The sequence below is a fragment of the Delphinus delphis genome, chromosome 8 (genome assembly GCF_949987515.2).
Source record: "Delphinus delphis chromosome 8, mDelDel1.2, whole genome shotgun sequence".
Lineage (NCBI taxonomy): Eukaryota > Metazoa > Chordata > Mammalia > Artiodactyla > Delphinidae > Delphinus > Delphinus delphis.
In genome coordinates, this window is record NC_082690.1 from 65,085,243 (window position 1) to 65,102,729 (window position 17,487).

General features: G+C 38.3%; 1 protein-coding gene across 2 annotated transcripts in view; it reads right to left on the minus strand.

The window, feature by feature from the left end:
- SBF2 (SET binding factor 2) overlaps positions 1–17,487 on the minus strand; it is a 453,477-nt gene that overhangs the window by 33,489 nt on the left and 402,501 nt on the right. For both annotated transcript variants that reach the window (XM_060018483.1, XM_060018482.1), the window contains exons 27-30: positions 16,387–16,583; positions 14,147–14,287; positions 5,689–5,873; positions 908–1,084 (exon numbers count right to left, since the gene is read on the minus strand). In XM_060018483.1, the coding sequence (XP_059874466.1) occupies positions 908–1,084; positions 5,689–5,873; positions 14,147–14,287; positions 16,387–16,583 (700 nt within the window). The remainder of the gene's footprint in view (positions 1–907; positions 1,085–5,688; positions 5,874–14,146; positions 14,288–16,386; positions 16,584–17,487) is intronic.

Consider the following 17,487-nt stretch of genomic DNA (forward strand, 5'->3'; position numbering starts at 1 on the left):
TTCCTGGCTTTTTTTTTCTTTTTAGTCCAATGTACTGTGGGAAACAACCCTTTTTCCTCCTCAAGAGAAGCAGGAGGAAAAAAAAAAGGCGGGAGGCTTGGAGGTCAATGTGGACAGGGGATAGAGGGGCTGTGTGCTCCTACAAGGGGGGAAGGAATAATGGACATAGCACCAGGGGCCTAAAGACAAGGCTGAAGGCTGTATTGCAGAGAGGCTCTTGGCCAAATATCTGCATCAGCGTCTAAAACATGCATGTCATAAACACCTTTCTTTCTGTGGTTTGGAAGAAATGTGGGTTAGGTGTGCTGGCATAACTATTTCTCCTTAATTTCTCAATAAGCGTTCAATTAAAAACATCCCAAGCTTGACTTAGCTGAAAGAAGGATATGTGGTTTTTCCTAAACCTTAGGTAGGCTTCAGGGCAACCAATGTGCCTTTGTTGGGCTGGCTTGGGAGTGAAGCCACAGTCCAGAGACACAGAACAGGCAGAGACAAATAGAAAGTGAGAAAGTAAGAGGAAAAGCCCCTTGGAGTCACCTAGCAATCACATCCTGTCCTGGATCCTCACTCTGTTAGTAACAGAGCAGGAGCCCTATACATACATGTTGTTTAAATTTGTTGTATATCAAAAAGTTTCCATCTAAAAATAATAATCTCCTTCTTAGCATCCTATGGAGACCAAGCAAGTTTCAACAACAGAGAGAAAAACCCAGGCATGGAGAATTCTACCCCTTCATTTCCTGTATCACATGGTTCCCTGGAACTGAAAGCCCTTTACAGAGGGCACACAATCAAGGGAGAATGTCAGGTAGTGGGGAACATAATATTTTTTTCCTCAAATATCAATTCTGTATACCCTTGGGCCTCTCTTTTCTTGAGTTATAAGATAAGCTGCTCCAGACATTACCTGTGGGAACCACTCAGAGTCTCCCAGGGCTCTCAGGAAGGTCACTTCTGAGTCAGTAGGGATGGTGCTTGGGACACAAGCTCTCATCAGTTTTTTAAAACTGGCTTTCACTTGTCGGATGTCATGAAATTCAACAGGAACAAACTCACAATTTAAAGCAAATTCTAACTTGAAGTTCTGTGGATGAAGATGCAGAGAGAATTAGGCAGACGACGTGTTATAGGTAAAAAAACAATGTTTTCAACAGGGTAATGCTTAGTGATATACAGTTAGTTGAGGCCAAAGAGCTGCAGGGGCTGCAGTGGATCAAGAAAGTCAATCATTTTTCGCTAATGTGTCAGTATTGCTGGAAAGAGCCATTCAGTAAAGTCTAGTGGTTTGACTTAGCTTGCTGTCATTCTGAGAACTTGAAGAGGCTACTAGTAGACTGGAACCTGATGGAGCTTATAGGACCAAATATAAGCTACTTACAAGGCCATGAACCTGGAGGTCTAAGGAGGAACCAATGACGCCTGACAGCATGATTAATCTAAAACTGTAAACTAAGTCTCCCCAAGATGTGAATTATAATTAAAAGGTAATATGCTGTTGAGGTTCCAGAGCTCTACAAATTAAAGTTTATAGACATACACATTTGTTTCTTATTATGCAAGTAAAACATAGTCATTGTGAAAATGAAAAAAAAAAAAGCAGAGATAAACACTGAGAAGAATATAAAAATCACTATCTCACTGCCCTACGACTACTAATATTGTATTCTTTTAAAGCCAATAATAAAAAAATACATATACAGTAAAACATGAAAGGCTTTGTTCATTTCTAACTTTTGGACTATTTTTCACTCAGTATGACACATATATCAATCTTTGTTTCAGTATTTTTATCATTTATATTTTTAATCCATATGGAATTTTTTCTATGTGAGTTCGCAATTTTAACTAAAGAATGCTAAATTGGTGGCCCATTGAAATAGTTTATTTTGATAATCTAGTTGCCTACTTCTGAAGACGATTTAAAAGTTCTCTAACTTCTTACGCCAAAGAATGAATTAATTTTCTCATGTTCTTTTCACTTTCTTCACATTCTGCCCAAATTACTCTACTGGATCATCTGCTTTTCTAAGAGTAAACTGCTTTTTGGAGATTGGCTGTACAATAATATGAATGTACTTAGTTAGCACTGCTGAACTGTACATGTTAAGATGGTAAATTTTATGTTATTTGTATTTTACCACAATTAAAAAAAATTACTGCCAAAGACTTACATATTGGGTCTGTTTCATGTTTTATATTGGTTACTTTATTTTTTAAAGGCCTATTAAAATTTTAAAATAAAAAGTAAAAACCCCCAAGTTGTTTTTCTTAAACAGCATTACCAATGTATATTAAGGAAAAAAAAAAGTTTCTTTGTCTTAGTAATTCCACTTTTAGGAAGCTAGCCTAAAGAAATAATCTAAAATGTAGGAAAAAATCCTCTAGTGGATTGTATCTCCAATAAAAAATAAAAATAAAAAGCTATATGCTTGAAAATGTGACTGCAATTTTACATATAGATGATAAAGAAAGAAACCAAAACATCCAACAAAACAGAAAGTTATGGGACTTCCCTGGTGGTCCAGTGGTAAAGAATCCACCTTCCAATGCAGGGGACGCGGGATGATCCCTGGTAGGGGAACTAAGATCCCACATGCTGCGGGGCAACTAAGCCTGCGCACCACAACTATTGAGCCTGTGCACCTCAACTAGAGAGGCTGCGTGCCACAAACTACAGAACCTATGTGCTCTGGAGCCCGCGTGCCACAACTACAGAGCCCATGCGCTCTGGAGCCCACGCGCCACAACTAGAGAGAGAAAACCCACACGTCACAACTAGAGAGAAGCCCGCGTGCCACGCCAAAAAGATCCCTCATGCTGCAATGAAGATCCCACATGCCATGATGAAGACCAGACACAGCCGAAAAATAAAAATAAATAAAAAGAAAATAAATATTAAAAAATGGACTGAATGTTTAAAAAAAAAGTTATGCAGTGATTAAAATAAATATGAAATGTATTACACAACATGGAAAGATGGCTTGAGATAAAGAACTTAGCACTATGAGAACATGAGTTCTTTTCTGTTAGTTTTTTTTTAATCTTTTTTTGCTTTAAACGTTCTATGCAATTCAAAACATATTATTACAATCCAGATATATTTACCAAGACATTTAGACATTTATATTCCTGAGTATAGTTCACTGTGCTATACAGTAGGCCCTTGTTGGTTATCTACTTTATTTTTTAAAATTTTCATTGGAAAATTGACTTACAGTGTCGTGTCATATTGGTTTTTTTTAAAACATATAAAAAATAGTTTACTTTTCAGAAAAACTAGATTCCTTTCCATTTCCCAACCATACTTGAGCTAGGTATACCTACCTTATAAAGCAGGAGTTATCAACCATCGTGTTCGACACACTGTTAAGATTATGAAGAATTTGTTACTAAGTATAAGATATTAAAGTATGTGAATTAAAAAAGGTAAATAAGGGCAATTCCAGATTGTTTAGAATGAGTCACTCTCACTTATTTGCTTTCCTATGTTTCCTTTGTTGGGATAAAAAGGTGTGGAGCTGCAACTAGGCAGCGCTGTGCTGGCTAGACTGTGGCACACGTCAGACAGATATGCACCCATACCCTACAGACACAGTTGAATTAATAAAAAGCAAAATGTGAAGGAATATACAAAAATCCTAATAACTATTGTGCCAGAAATTATGTTTGGAATTATGGAATTATGTTTTTAAAATACAGTATTTTATTGATGAAAGAAAGAAAGAGAAAGGAGGGAAGGAGAGAGGGAGGAAAGGAGGAAGGGTCCCAATTGGTCAGTCTTTCTTACTCATATATGCATGATCACACAGCTTATCTGAGGACTGATGTGCAAAGGGAATAGCAGAGGTGAGCATTCAGGAGACAAACCTTGGGGAGTGACTCAGATCATAAATAAGAGGTGTGCTGAAGTGGGCAAAGTCTGTGCTCTGGGAAAGACACTGGTGCCAAGGAGGCTGTGCAGGCATCCCTGGACTACTGTTGAAAAATGTCCCAACTATTTTCTGGATATAAAATTATCTGCTGTATCAGAAGACACGTGTGCATATTTAAAAATTGAGCGTTACCCAGCAGTTTCATTCCCTCTACCCTAAAGCTTGGTGACTAAGTGACTGCAGTAGTCCAGGCAGTGGGAGAAGAGCTAGCAAAGCCAGACTGCCACTGAAGAGCTGACTCAGTCACTGGCATCCTGAGGACCAAGCATGTGGGATCCTGCTCACAGCCTCCATTTTACAGTTCAGCTGAACATCTGTCTAGATTGTCCAGTGCTCACTGGGGCACTGGACTAAACTTTGAGGGGATTTCTGAATTAACAAATACTTTTAGGGACTTCCCTGGTGGTCCAGGGACCACCTGGTGGGCCTAAGAATCCGTCTTCCAATACAGGGGACGCGGGTTCGATCCCTGATCACAGAACTAAGAGCTCACATGCTGCAGGGCAACTAAGTCTGCGCACTGCTACTACTGAGCCCGCACGCCACAACTAGAGAAGCCCGTGCGCCACAACGAAAAGCCCGCGTACCGCAATGAAGACCCAGCATAGTCAAAATAAAAAACAAAAACAACCCCCCCCGCCCCAAAAACCCCAAATACTTTTATTTCCCACACACCTGTCAGTAGTAATTAAATTTATTCTGTAATGTGTGAACTGCAAAAACATTAAACCCCAAGGAATTATTGTTGCTTTTGGAGATAGAGACTATCTTTACAATTTATGGGACTTGAGCATAGTGAAGCTCTGTAACATAATAATTTAAAAGTAAGAATAAAGGGGCTTCCCTAGTGGCGCAGTGATTAAGAATCCGCCTGTCAATGCAGCAGACACTGGTTTGAGCCCTGGTCCGGGAAGATCCCACATGCCGCAGAGCAACTAAGCCCGTGCACCACAACTACTGAGCCTGTGCTCTAGAGCCTGTGAGCCACAACTACTGAAGCCTGTGCGCCTAAAGCCTGTGCTCCGCAACAAGGGAAGCCACCGCATTGAGAAGCCTGTGCACCGCAATAAAGAGTAGCCCCCACTCGTCTCAACTAGAAAAAGCCCGTGCAGCAACGATGACCCAATGCAGCCCCCAAAAAAAAAAAAAAAAAAAAAGTAAGAATAAATTTGATTACCAGCTAATATCTTACATTTTCTGACATGTCTTAGGACGTGTCACTCTATATAGTCTTGAGAACCCTTAAAGAATGTAACTTAAGAAGTGTAGCCTTGGCCTTCCCTTGCCTCCATATGCAGTGCCATGCTCTTCTTTCCACTCTTCCTTCCTGCAGCTTTATCAATAGGTTTACAAGAACAAAAACATCTGTTTTGCCATGGGCACAGATTCCTATGGAAGCTGAACTAAGACAGTGGAAAAACACAGCCTGGATAAGCCTTATTTTTTTAATGTACACTCCCTAATATTCATGATATTTATGCTGATTTTAAAAATGATTATGAATAAGCACTTGTTTTCATGCCTAATAAATATGCATTGTGTGTATGCATGTGTATCTCTATCTATATAAGTACAGGTAGACATACATGTATACATATACATGAGCTAATTTTTTTAAAGATTATTAACTCCAGGTTAAGACTCCATGCAGCAAAAAAGAAAAAAAAAATTTCTAGGAAAGCTGGTTTATGAAATAAGTTTTATACACTGCCTTCACGTATCCATGAAGTTTCTAAGTGAGAAAAAGAAATCTTACCCTTAGCTGCGACTTCTCACCAAATATATAAAGGGCTGCTTGGCGTTTCAAGAGCTGGTTTTGCAGGTAAGCGCTGTTACTGAAGGACGTCGAGTGATCCTTGCCTGCTAGCCGGGCGCCAACATCAACGAAGGATGTTGGAGAGCTGATCAGGCGAGCGCTAGAGCGAAGACTTGCCCAAACACCTTCACAAAAGTCAAAACAATTGAGTGAGATAATCTGATGTGAGAATGACACTGAATAGGGGAAAAGATGCATGCTCTGTGGGTACAGTTTTAGAGGTAACAGCAAATTAATTCATCTAAGTAATCATGTATCATATTGGTCATTTGTCATTTACTTTTGCATCATATAAGCATTATTAATATAGTATTTCAAAAATCATTTGGCTCAGAGGAACCTAATAAGTCACCCAAGTCAATTCTATTTTTGTATACTGATATAAATTCAGTAATTATAAGTAAATACTGGTATCATAAATAGAGTGCACTGGCTCTAGGAAAGAAAAAATGTGGGCAGGATGCAATAATGAAGCCTAGGAAGGAGAACGTGGAGTAAATTTCTCAGGGCTTCAAAAAAGAAGGAACATTATTCTGCTTTAGTCAGTCAATTTAACCATAAAACCACATTAAGAAATAAATTAGAACTTTACTAAACCCACTAACATCTGAGAATTAATATTTGTGTATCATGCCAAAATAATGTAATTTTAAGTCAGTATAAGTTATATTTTAGTCTTTTTTCCCCCAGTATCCAGGAAAAACAGTGAGAAGTTATAAATTTAGTAATGTGCATTTCACTGAATCTTAGGAAGCTTTATTTAAAAGGTATAGTCAGAAGCAGATGTCTTCTAAGGGAAAGGTCAAGCTAAGCTACTGGAAGGATCTCATAAGTTGACCTTAATTATATTAATTAGAAAAATCAAGGATTTCTAATATGCAAGTGAGACTATCAAATATCAAATATCTAAACACAAAGGCATATAATAAGTCCCAAATTTGACAGAGCTCCTTACAAATGCCCACAGACTGTAGCGTTCAGGCTGGTGATGGAGTCACAGTGGTGCATAACACTGCCACTGCTTCCCTAAAGTGCATTCTCTAGATTTGGAAAGGCTCTTTGAGAAGCTTTAATCTTTGCCAAATGTTAAATCAAGCCATGTTTCTAGGTGACTACAAGTCATCATGATAATGTCACATCTGCTTCTCTTTATAAGCATCTATAGGGTCAGGAGACCAGTTCTCAAGAAAAGGTATTGTAAATTTCTGCTTAACATGGATGAAACTTTCTATTACAACCTATGAGTTTTCTTAGATGTTACAGCAAGTGTTAATTTTTCGGTAAATGGCATCACAGAGGAAATTCAGAATGTGGATGAGAATAAAGATAATTTGACAAACAAATGTGAAAAAAGTCACTTGTAACACATATGCTTTCATATGAAGATGGTTAAAAAGAGTGACACATCAGGACAGATAATACAGTACCTTGATAATGGACTCTTCCCTTAGCTGAAGATTTGGGATTTGACTGAGTAAAACATTTATCTCTGTACCCATGCACTGGTAGGCAAGATTAAAGAAGGAAGAAGGAATGAAATGTATATAGCAGCAAACATCAGAGCAAATGGAGTAAGAAAAGAACAGGTTAATTTTAAACATTAAGTTAATGATAGGGGAAAAATGTAAATATATTAAAAGCAGAAGATTTGATTAACAAATAAAAAGCTGCACGGTCACACAAAAAGATGAATTGAGTGCCTGTTAAATGAAATTTCAGCACTTGTTTATAAATATTATAAATAAGCACAATGAAATGGACAGCGCAGCAAAGAGTGCCACTAAAAAATTATACCAAATGGAATAAGCTTTTGGAGGTTGTCATTTGGTGAGAAACAAATTTTTATAATAAAATTAAGGAATTTGGGGAGGGGTGAATACACTGGCCCTAGTATTTAAGGAGGCTGACTGATTGGCAAATATGATGTGTTGTACAACATGTTTGTTCTTTGAGCAAGGCCATCATATCAGGAATGAACCTCTAACAACCATTTGGAATAACAAAGGGCATGTTTTTGCAGTAGAGCATTAAGCATTGCCACACTATCTTCTTTTTTTCCTCTTTTCATTTGGAAATTCCATTTATTTTCCATAAGCAGATAGATAGTTACAAGCAGCAAAAATTTATGACCCTGTGACAATACCCAATGCCACTAAAAATACAGCTTGTGATGGTTGACGTAATGACTTCTCCTAAAATCCCTATTTGCACCAAAATGATAGGCAGTATCAAAGATAATACTTTTGTAATTTGAGTAATATTGTTTTTTTCCAACAGAAAGAAAGTGCTTCGTGACTTATCGCAAACTTTACCTGGTAATAACAATAATGGTGAGCGGTAAGTTACAGTTATATTCTTTGCTGAGTAAAGGAACTGCTCAAATCACTTAAGGAAAATGATTCCGTACTTATTGAGGATTGAAAACATTAATGGCAGGATTATTAAGCTATCCATTTCAAAACTGCATAAAATATGACATAATTTGATAAAAGAAAAATCATCATAAGTGATTTTTCATTTCTGCCTCACTCCTTTGGAAGTAGGAAATGAAGGGCCTTGATGGCTTTAGTGGCCAAAGGAAGTCAGAAAGCTAAGGGTTGCAGAGGCACTGGCTGATTATACACAGAGAATGCTACTGCAAGACAGAACAAAGACCTGGAACAGCATGAAAAAGGCACAGGGACTCCTGTGTGCGAGCCAACTACTCTCCTTTCTGCCAAGGTTTTAAGCTTTCCTATTGGAATATGGATCATTAAACGCTTACAGTGAAGCCTGAGTGGTTGGTTCCTGATTCTGAGATACTGTTCCCTAAATATATCATTTTCTTATGCTAGTCCCTTGGCCTAGAATGACTTCTCCCATTTCTTTACCTGACAAACTTCTTATTCCTTAAGATCCAGGAACAATGTAAACTCCTCTGAAAAGCATTCTTGACTGTCCTCCTAGAGTTGCAGACAGCTCTATCTGAACTCTGATCCCATTGCACTGTGATTACTTGCACATTTTATTCTACTTGATTGTGTACTCCAAAGGGCAGGGACCTAATCACATTTACTCTTATATCCATGCTGAGAGCCTGATATCTAGGTACTGCAAACATTTGTTGATTATTTTCTTTTTGAAAATTGATACATATGAGCTGTTGTAGTTCTCTACTATACCTTCAACTCAATTATTTGCCCTGAAAGAATGAAAAGGGTATTAATTTAAAAAAAATTAAGCACTTTCTCAAACAGAGCCTCATTAATGAAAAACTGCCAAGTGTTTATCACCTAGCAGAAAATCAGCAATGAGAAAACGGGCTGTACTGATATGGGGCCAGCAGGGCTTGGAGAACTGTACGTCCATCTGGCAATCACGTTAACCAAAGGCATTACACTACTGCATTGGTGGCGAGGTCTGCTTAGCTTCCTGAGTGATTCCTAGGTGTCAAATACTTGTCCTGAGCATGTAACACCGACCTGGAGCGGTGTTTTTCCAGACTGCAGGGTCCTCCTTAGTGGTTTGTGAAATCATTTTAGAAGGTCAAACCAGTATTTTTAAGGAAGTGAAACAGATTAGAGTGGAAAATACTATGAGCACTGCATGTGGTATAGATGAATATTGTTTCATGAAACTTTCGCTATAGTCTATATACATTTTGCATTGTGACTTAGTACTACCTTTGTGATATAAAATGTATATGTATACATATAGATATAAAATGTATTTCTTACTGTGAGCCATGATCAAAAGAGTTTGAAAGTTACTGGTCTAGGCCTAAGACACATTCTCCTTTATCTGCTTGCCTTTGGCCAGTGAGAAGCAACCTGGCTTAAGGTAATTTACATACAAATGTAGACTTTCCTCCCATTTCAGTGGAGTATTATGCAACAATAATGACAACAACCTCAACAATAATAATGGAACTAACATTTATTGAGCTCCTATTAATAACGAGCCACTTACTAAGTTAAGTGCTTTACATATATTATTTCATTCATTCCCCATAACTATTCTAAAGCTAGAATACTTTTTATTATCTCCATTTTACAGATGAGGACACTGAAAATTACGAAGTTTCCTGAATTGCTTAATATCATACACTAAGTGGTAGGACTGCAGCTTGAATCTGAATGTAACTGAACCAAACTCTTTATGTCTTGTCACCTAAGCAACCATGTGACCCTGGATCTGTCCAGCAGGGTCTGGCTAAGGGGACTGTTTCAGGGAAGAAGTGATACAGTTCATCCCACCCATGGGAGTGCAGTGTTGTTCAGAGCATGAGCATTTCCTAAGCAATGGTATTGTTCTCTCTACTCTGTTCAGAACAAAGGAGAGAAGGAAAAGAGATGCTTGGGTTGGACGTGACGACAGGGTATATTGAATTTATGGATGTGACCTTATGCCTAGCACAGTGCATGAGGTATAAGCTATATTCAGTGAAGGCTGCACTGAAATGGACTGACCTAATCCTAGTCCCAATTATGCTCTTGGCTGCTAAGTGATCTTGGCTAAGTTACGTCATCTCTCAAAGCCTCCTAAAGTACCTGTCCTGGAGGTTATTTCAAGGATAAAATAACACTGTAGAGGAACTTAAAGGGCTATGAAAATGTAAAGGATGAAAAATTTAAAAGCTGCCTCCATGTGGCTACTTCTCAAATATACCCAGGTATTTCATTTTTATATTTAAGAGGCAGATTTTCTCATGGCATTTTTCTATACAACAAGATAATTTATCCAAGTTGCAAATACTTGCATTTTCCCCATGGGGCATAAAAGCTATTGTAATTTTAAATGAAAAGCAATTCACATCTTCATTTTTTCTTAACTGGTTTTTGCGTCAAAAAGGTTGCTTCCCCTGGCTTAGGAACTCTTCAACGTGCATGCTGAACGCTAAGTGACCACCCTCACTGAAAAAGGGTGAAGGAGAAGGTGAAGGTCAGTCTAAACCCTGGCTCATCAGAGTGGGAAAGGCACACAGTGTAAATAACATAAGAAGGAAACCTGTAATTAAGATTCTATGACAATGAAAGGAATGGAAAAACAGTGAAAATACAGACGAGGAAAAAGGAGAAGGTTAGGAGGGAGATTTCGAGACAGGAGGCTCTTCCCACACAGGGTAAATGAGGAACTGCTGGAGAAGTGGTACCCAGCTCTCTGGAAGAATGAAGAGACTCTGTACTCGAGGGTGGGAACAAGGAAATGAACTAATGTCAGGGCATGCAGGTGTCTACATATAGTCTTGCCCTGGCCAATCTGAGTGTGCGTCTACCTGCCATGTTCATGTTAATAGGGAATCTTCTGAGAATTCCCAAACTTGCTTGCCCCAGTCCATTCCTGCTTCTCTATGTGAGAGGGATGATGCTATCAGAGGAGACAAAGGAAAGCAGCGCCAGGGATCACAGAAGAAGTTGAAGGTGCCAGGAAACAGCCGTATCTCATCTTCCAGTTAATCACTGGGACCTTGGGAGATTTGGAGGCTTTGGGAATGAAGAATTAAGAGATGGAGTAAAATAATAAGATTTGCGTTTCTGGATCCTAGCTTAAGATACCAGAATGAAGGGACCTGGTTAGGAGCAAAAAATTGTCATAAGGAAACACACTAAGTTTACAGGAATTTTCAGAAGAAAATATTTGGGAAGGGGGTCAGAAATAATAATTATGGCCTCATTATGCATAGAAAGGGTCATAAACAGATTAAATAGGAGATTTTAATCCTAAAATGTAAATACAGCCTTCCAGGTACCTTTGAGAATAGCAAAGAATGGACTCATGACTAGAATGTAACCACTAGTGGGGATTCCCTTGTATAAAAAAGCCATGAGTCTGAGGCCAATATAAAAAAAGCAAAGATAATGTCGTTGAAACAGATTGGTGAATATCCTTGTGCCTTAGGTACCAACACAGAAGGAGAGACAGTTTTGTACCTAAAATTTATATTATGGGTCACCTGGCCCAATGGAGGAAGAGATAACATGTTGTTGATGAAGTTTACAAAGGCAAAACTCAAGAGCAGGGTGGGGATGGGAAGACTTCAGCTAACCAGACATATGCCAGAAGTTGCACCCTACTAAAAGTTAAAGGGAAAAGTTTCTGACGTGCCTGCTAATATAAGCTTTCAGATGGCAAATAAAGCAATAAGAACTGCAACGTCGAACCAAATTCTGACAGTTCTTGGCAACAAAAATACCAGAAACCTTAGGAGAAAGTCACTGTACTATCTTTTAGTTCAGATTCACCAAGAAAGAAATGATGAAAAGAATGAAGTTTGTGTCTTCAACTTTAAAACAATAGTATTTTAAAAGTTCCGGAAAAAGTTACATATGACTGTCATGGGTTTAACTGTGTCCCTACCCCCTGTCAAATTTCTTATGATGTAGTCCTAACCCCCAGTACCTCAGAAAATGTGACCTTATTTGGAGATAGGGTCATTGCAGATGTAATTAGATGAGGTCACACTGGAGTGGGGTGGACCCCTAATTCAGCATGATTGGTGTCCTTATGAAAGGGGAAATGTGGAGACAGATGCACAGGGAAAATGTCATGTAAAGATGAAGGCAGCGATATGGCTGATGCTTCTACAAGCTAAGGAATGCCAAAAATTGCCAGCAAACCACCAGAAGCTAGGGGAAAGGCGTGGAACAGATTATTCCTCATGGCCCCCCGAGGGAGCCAACCCTGACAACACCTTCGTTTTGGACTTCTAGCCTCCGGAACTGTGAGACAAATGGTTGTTTAAGCCACACAGTTTGTGGCACTTTGTTACAGTAGCCCTAGCAAACTAATACAATGACCTTAAGGCCTGATTAGGAAGATACTTGAAGAAGGGTGAAAGCTCTTAGGAAATTCTGCCATCATAGAAAGTTCTGATGAGGTAGGGAAAAAAGCATCTAAAGAATCAATATGGCTGCCAGGAGATGTGCATAGTAATCTTGGTTTTCAAAAGGAAAAAAAGTGAATTTTGTAAAATAGAGTCTTTACGTTGATTCTGAACCACTGTCTCTTACTCCTCAAACTAGCACTTCAGAGAACAGGAGTAAAGATAACAGGCACTGGAGGCACAGCCTTTGAGTCTGGAATCATGTCTCCCTAACTGTCTATGCTTCTGTGCTCAGCCTTTCTACACTGCAAACTTGGAGCATCATGGAATGCTGCCAGAGCTGAGTCACCATTTAGATATGTTCCCCTCCTCTCCCAGTGCTTCCAAACTCATCAGTATGTTAAGATTTCAGCAATTATTATACCTCTTGTCCCACGAGGCTAAACTCATCTGTCACCATGCTAGTAATAAATTTGATCATTCGTTTAGAAAAGGGTAATTAAAAACAAATTTAACCATAATTAGTTGATTTGAAGTATCACTATCTAGAAAAAAGTTTTCTGCTTTTAAGGTTGTATCAGTGCTCAGTTATAAAATCAATCTTACTAACCTCCTCGAGCAAAGCTATTGGATGGGTTTACATCCAAATGTCCTGGCACTACCTGCTTAAGCACAGTGGACATTCTTGAAGTCCTCCTTTCAGTCCCTAAAGTCAGCCAAAAAGAAGAACAAAAACCATGTCGTTCGGGTTAACATTACTCAAATGACAAAAAGTTATCTTCATGTGTAGCATGTCTAATTGCTGCCAAACATTGTACTTTTTAAGTACCCAAAGCTTTAATAGAGATAACAAGGCACTGTTACTATTTCCTCAGAGATACACACATCTGCAAGATTATAGAGAGTTAGGTTTGGCAAGTGCAATCAGAGAATTTAATGATAAATGAAACAAGGCATGCATGGTGTTACTTTACAAGAAAAGCCACTTTCTGCTTATGTTGAGCTATTCAAATAGCTGATTAAGCCAAGGAGACCAACTTCTCAAGTCACATGCTCCTGTGTCTAACACATTAGGGTTACCTCTACATGAACCCTTTGGGGTTCCATCACATGATAACTGAAACAGAATATTAGTACAAGTCTTAATGGCTTCATCCAAATCTAGTGAAAACAAACTGTACTGCAAATCATAAAAGGCTGCAGAAATTTCAGGAATTTCAAAGTTATACATGATGATTTTAATAAATATACATTTAATAAACAGATGTTCAACTTACACATTCAACTCTGTAATATTTTAAAGTCTATGTAAAACAGATTCCAGGAAAAAAAAAAATCCCACATGACTTTATGTTTTCCACCACCTCTCCTATTACTCTTTTAAAAAGGAAATAATTAAATCTCTAAATTTGGTTACTATTTACTAGAAGTTAATAGTGGTACCCTGATGTCTAAATAAAATAAAGTTATAGCCCCACAAGGTAAAACATTAAGGGGTCATGTTGAAGGAACAATGCAAATAACTAAAGAGACTAACCCTAGGAATGAATATGACCTTTCACAGTTGTCAAGAAGAAAAATATTATTAAATCTTACCTGGAGACAGAGCAAGTGCTGGCCTGACAGTAAGGGTGTTATTGCCACTGAGTTTCTGATGGACAGAAACTGCACTCAGTAAGGCTTGCAAGTACTTTTCTTGTTCTATGCTACTGGAAGATTCTAAAGAGGAGGTAGGAGCTATAAAAGGAAAAGATATTACATAAAACAAACTGTATCTATGTTAATAAAACAGGCTCTCTCTATATACATACGCTTATTCTTTCTATATATGGTCTTCAAGTTACCATACCCAAATATAGAAACCAGCCCCACTTAAAGCTCCGAACTATTAAATGGCTAACCCTCCTATGATATTGGTTTCACCACACCTACTTCTTGATTGCCTCATCATCCTCCCAGAAAGAGCCCAGGTCTGGAAAACCAACATACAGCCGGTCCTTCCAAGCACAGGTGCAGTTTCTCATCAACCAATCAACTCAAAATAAAGATTCATAAAAGACAACATGTCCTTGATGATCTCCCCCAACCACTCTGTCCATGCCACTGTTTGGGAGCAGAGGATGGAGCAGTTTCCCTCAGCATCCCAGAATGGGCAGAGGTGAGAATATCCCAGTACCAGTAATTTTATTCCAATTCTGTCACATAGGCCTAGGGGATATGAACTTGTAGAGGGTTGTTGTGGGAAGAGAGGAGGAAGATGAGAAGACAAGAGCAGCTGCTGCTCAATTCCCTGGTCCTTTTGAAAGAGGATCAAAAAGTATGCACAGATGGAAACAACTGTCAGAGCAAGTCTGGGTTGGAGGGAGTCTGAGCCTGGCTTGTGTGGAGTAAAACAGAATCACTGAAATTGGCCCAGGCACTTTAAAGTGGCATCGGGAGGGATTCACTGGAAAGACAATAGATATTAACAAATTTTCTTACAAGGTGAATAGGAAATAAATAATTAGCATTACTATATTTTTGTATTTTATCAACTTTAAGGTGCCATCATATTTTATAAACTCTAAAATGTCATCAATTATAAGATGCACCACAATTTTATGTACTAAGACTAAAAAACTCTGCCATTTAAACCATGACACAATTATTTCTGTCACATGAATTGTAAGTTGCATTCCAATTTCAGAGATATTAAAATGTGAGCAAATGTGTGAGCTCAAAAATGTGAAATATAGTAAATTTATATTGAAAAATAAGAAACCAGTGGAATAAAACAATTTCAATTTTTCTAACTAAAAGTTCAGTGATATGTGCATTAATGCTTAGTGATATGCTCATTAATGCATTAATGCTGAAATGATTCTCTCACTTTATATAACCTACATATGCTGTGTTCTATTATACCCATTATGTGGCTTGGGAGGATTCCTCTGGGCAGAAAAAGTTAAAAGCCAACTGCCTTCAATTACACAAAAATGCCAGGTGAAATAATAAAAATAACAACAACAACAATAATAATATAGCGTGGTGTGTGTCATGCCCTCAGTCAACTGAATGATCAAAGATGTACTGGCCAACTTTTAACTTTCAGGAAGGAACAGATGAGAATAAAGAAGAGATATCAAAAAGCACATGGTTCTACGTACTGAACCACTGAACTTGAGTGAGTTCATTTCCAAAGAGGAAAGAATGCAGCAGCCATCCCTAAACTGGATCTGATATCTTAGCGGTCCTTGTTTAATTTTATTGAGCATCTACTTTAAGCTAGAAGTTATGAGAAAGCTTAGCAAAATATAGCTCCCGACTGACCTCAGACCTCAGACATCGTGCTCAAAAATATCACTTAGTGTATCTTTTTTAAGTTGGCCCGTGTGTGTGTGTGTGTGTGTGTGTGTGTGTGTGTGTGTGTCTTGTAGGAATGAGATAGGATATCTTATACCACATGGGACAGAATCCCTATTTGCTTCTGAAGCGGTTAAATATATTTAATGCTTCCCAAAAGAAAAGAAAATGATTAGTATATGTAATCTGTTTCCATCTGTGGATACTCTGGTTTGTGAAGTGAAAACAGCCTAGAACCAAAGACTTCATTATGTTAATTTCTATTAAAATCCAAATATAAACAGACATATTAAGCAAGATGGCAAATTCAAGGTGGAGCCCCACATTGTCAAGTCTAGTTCTTAAGCTGTACATGTATATAGCACCGTGGAAAAGGCTATGTGTGAGAGGCTCGATGAAAGGGTACAACTGGCATTCCCAGATTTTACTTCCTTCATTTTTTGGAATACTCTGAAGTGGAAGGATCAGAATACTGCTGTAAGAGAGCTGCTTACCTGCCTGAGGGGAGTTCTGAGATTTAAAAAGGCCAACTACTCCCTTCCCATGGAATCCTCCAGATCGCAGAAGAAGGGTACTGCTTCTTGAGTTCTTCCAACATACAACAGGCAGGCGATTGTGTCGATAGCAGCGGGCTACTCTTGGTAAACTACTGTCCTGTACAGCTTGAGGTACAACTAAAAGGCCAGGATAGCTTTAGGGACATGGAAGGGAGAAAGAGAATAATTTGGATGGGCGAGGAGGGGTGGGGAGACGAGAAGAAAAAAGAAATGGAGAGAAAGAGAATATAAGAACATGAATATCATAATATCATAGTAATTTTCTAAGACTCAAACATATTGGTGGAGTGGTAAGACACATATTTCAAACATGAAACTAAGTTTTAACTCAGTTCTTTAGGGTTTGAGAAGAAAAGGCCTAGATGGTGAAGACAGCTAACTCATCCACTAATCTGTATTATTATTATTATTTTTAATAAGCCTACTTCAGTGATACTGCAGCCTTTTGCTAAGGAACAAGCTTAGAAAATGAAAACGTTACAAAGAATTATTAAAAAGGCTTCTGTTAAACATGATTTCCCTTGCCTTATACATGACTTGAAATAAAGATTGCAAGATTAATGTATTTTTAAAAATTAATTAATTTATTTATGGCTATGTTGGGTCTTCGTTGCTGTGTGCGGGCTTCTCATTGCAGTGGCTTCTCTTGTTGCAGAGCATGGACTCTAGATGCACAGGCTTCAGTAGTGGTGGCTCATGGGCTTAGATGATCTGCGGCATGTGGGATCTTCCCGGACCAGGGATAGAACCCGTGTCTCCTGCACTGGCAGGCGGATTCTTAACCACTGCGCCACCAGGGAAGTCCCAAGATTAATGTATTAGTGTCAACTTTATGAGAATGACAAATCAAACTGTCAACTCATTGGATTGCTGAAATGACAACAGAGAATAGAGTACACTAATATTTAGACTGCCAGAGATGGTGAAAGGATTAAAAATCAAAACCAAATGATCTTTGGTATGAAAACAATTCGTTCAAATGTCAAGTACGTTTAAATATTTTATTAACACTACATGTTGATAATTAAAAAAAAAGAT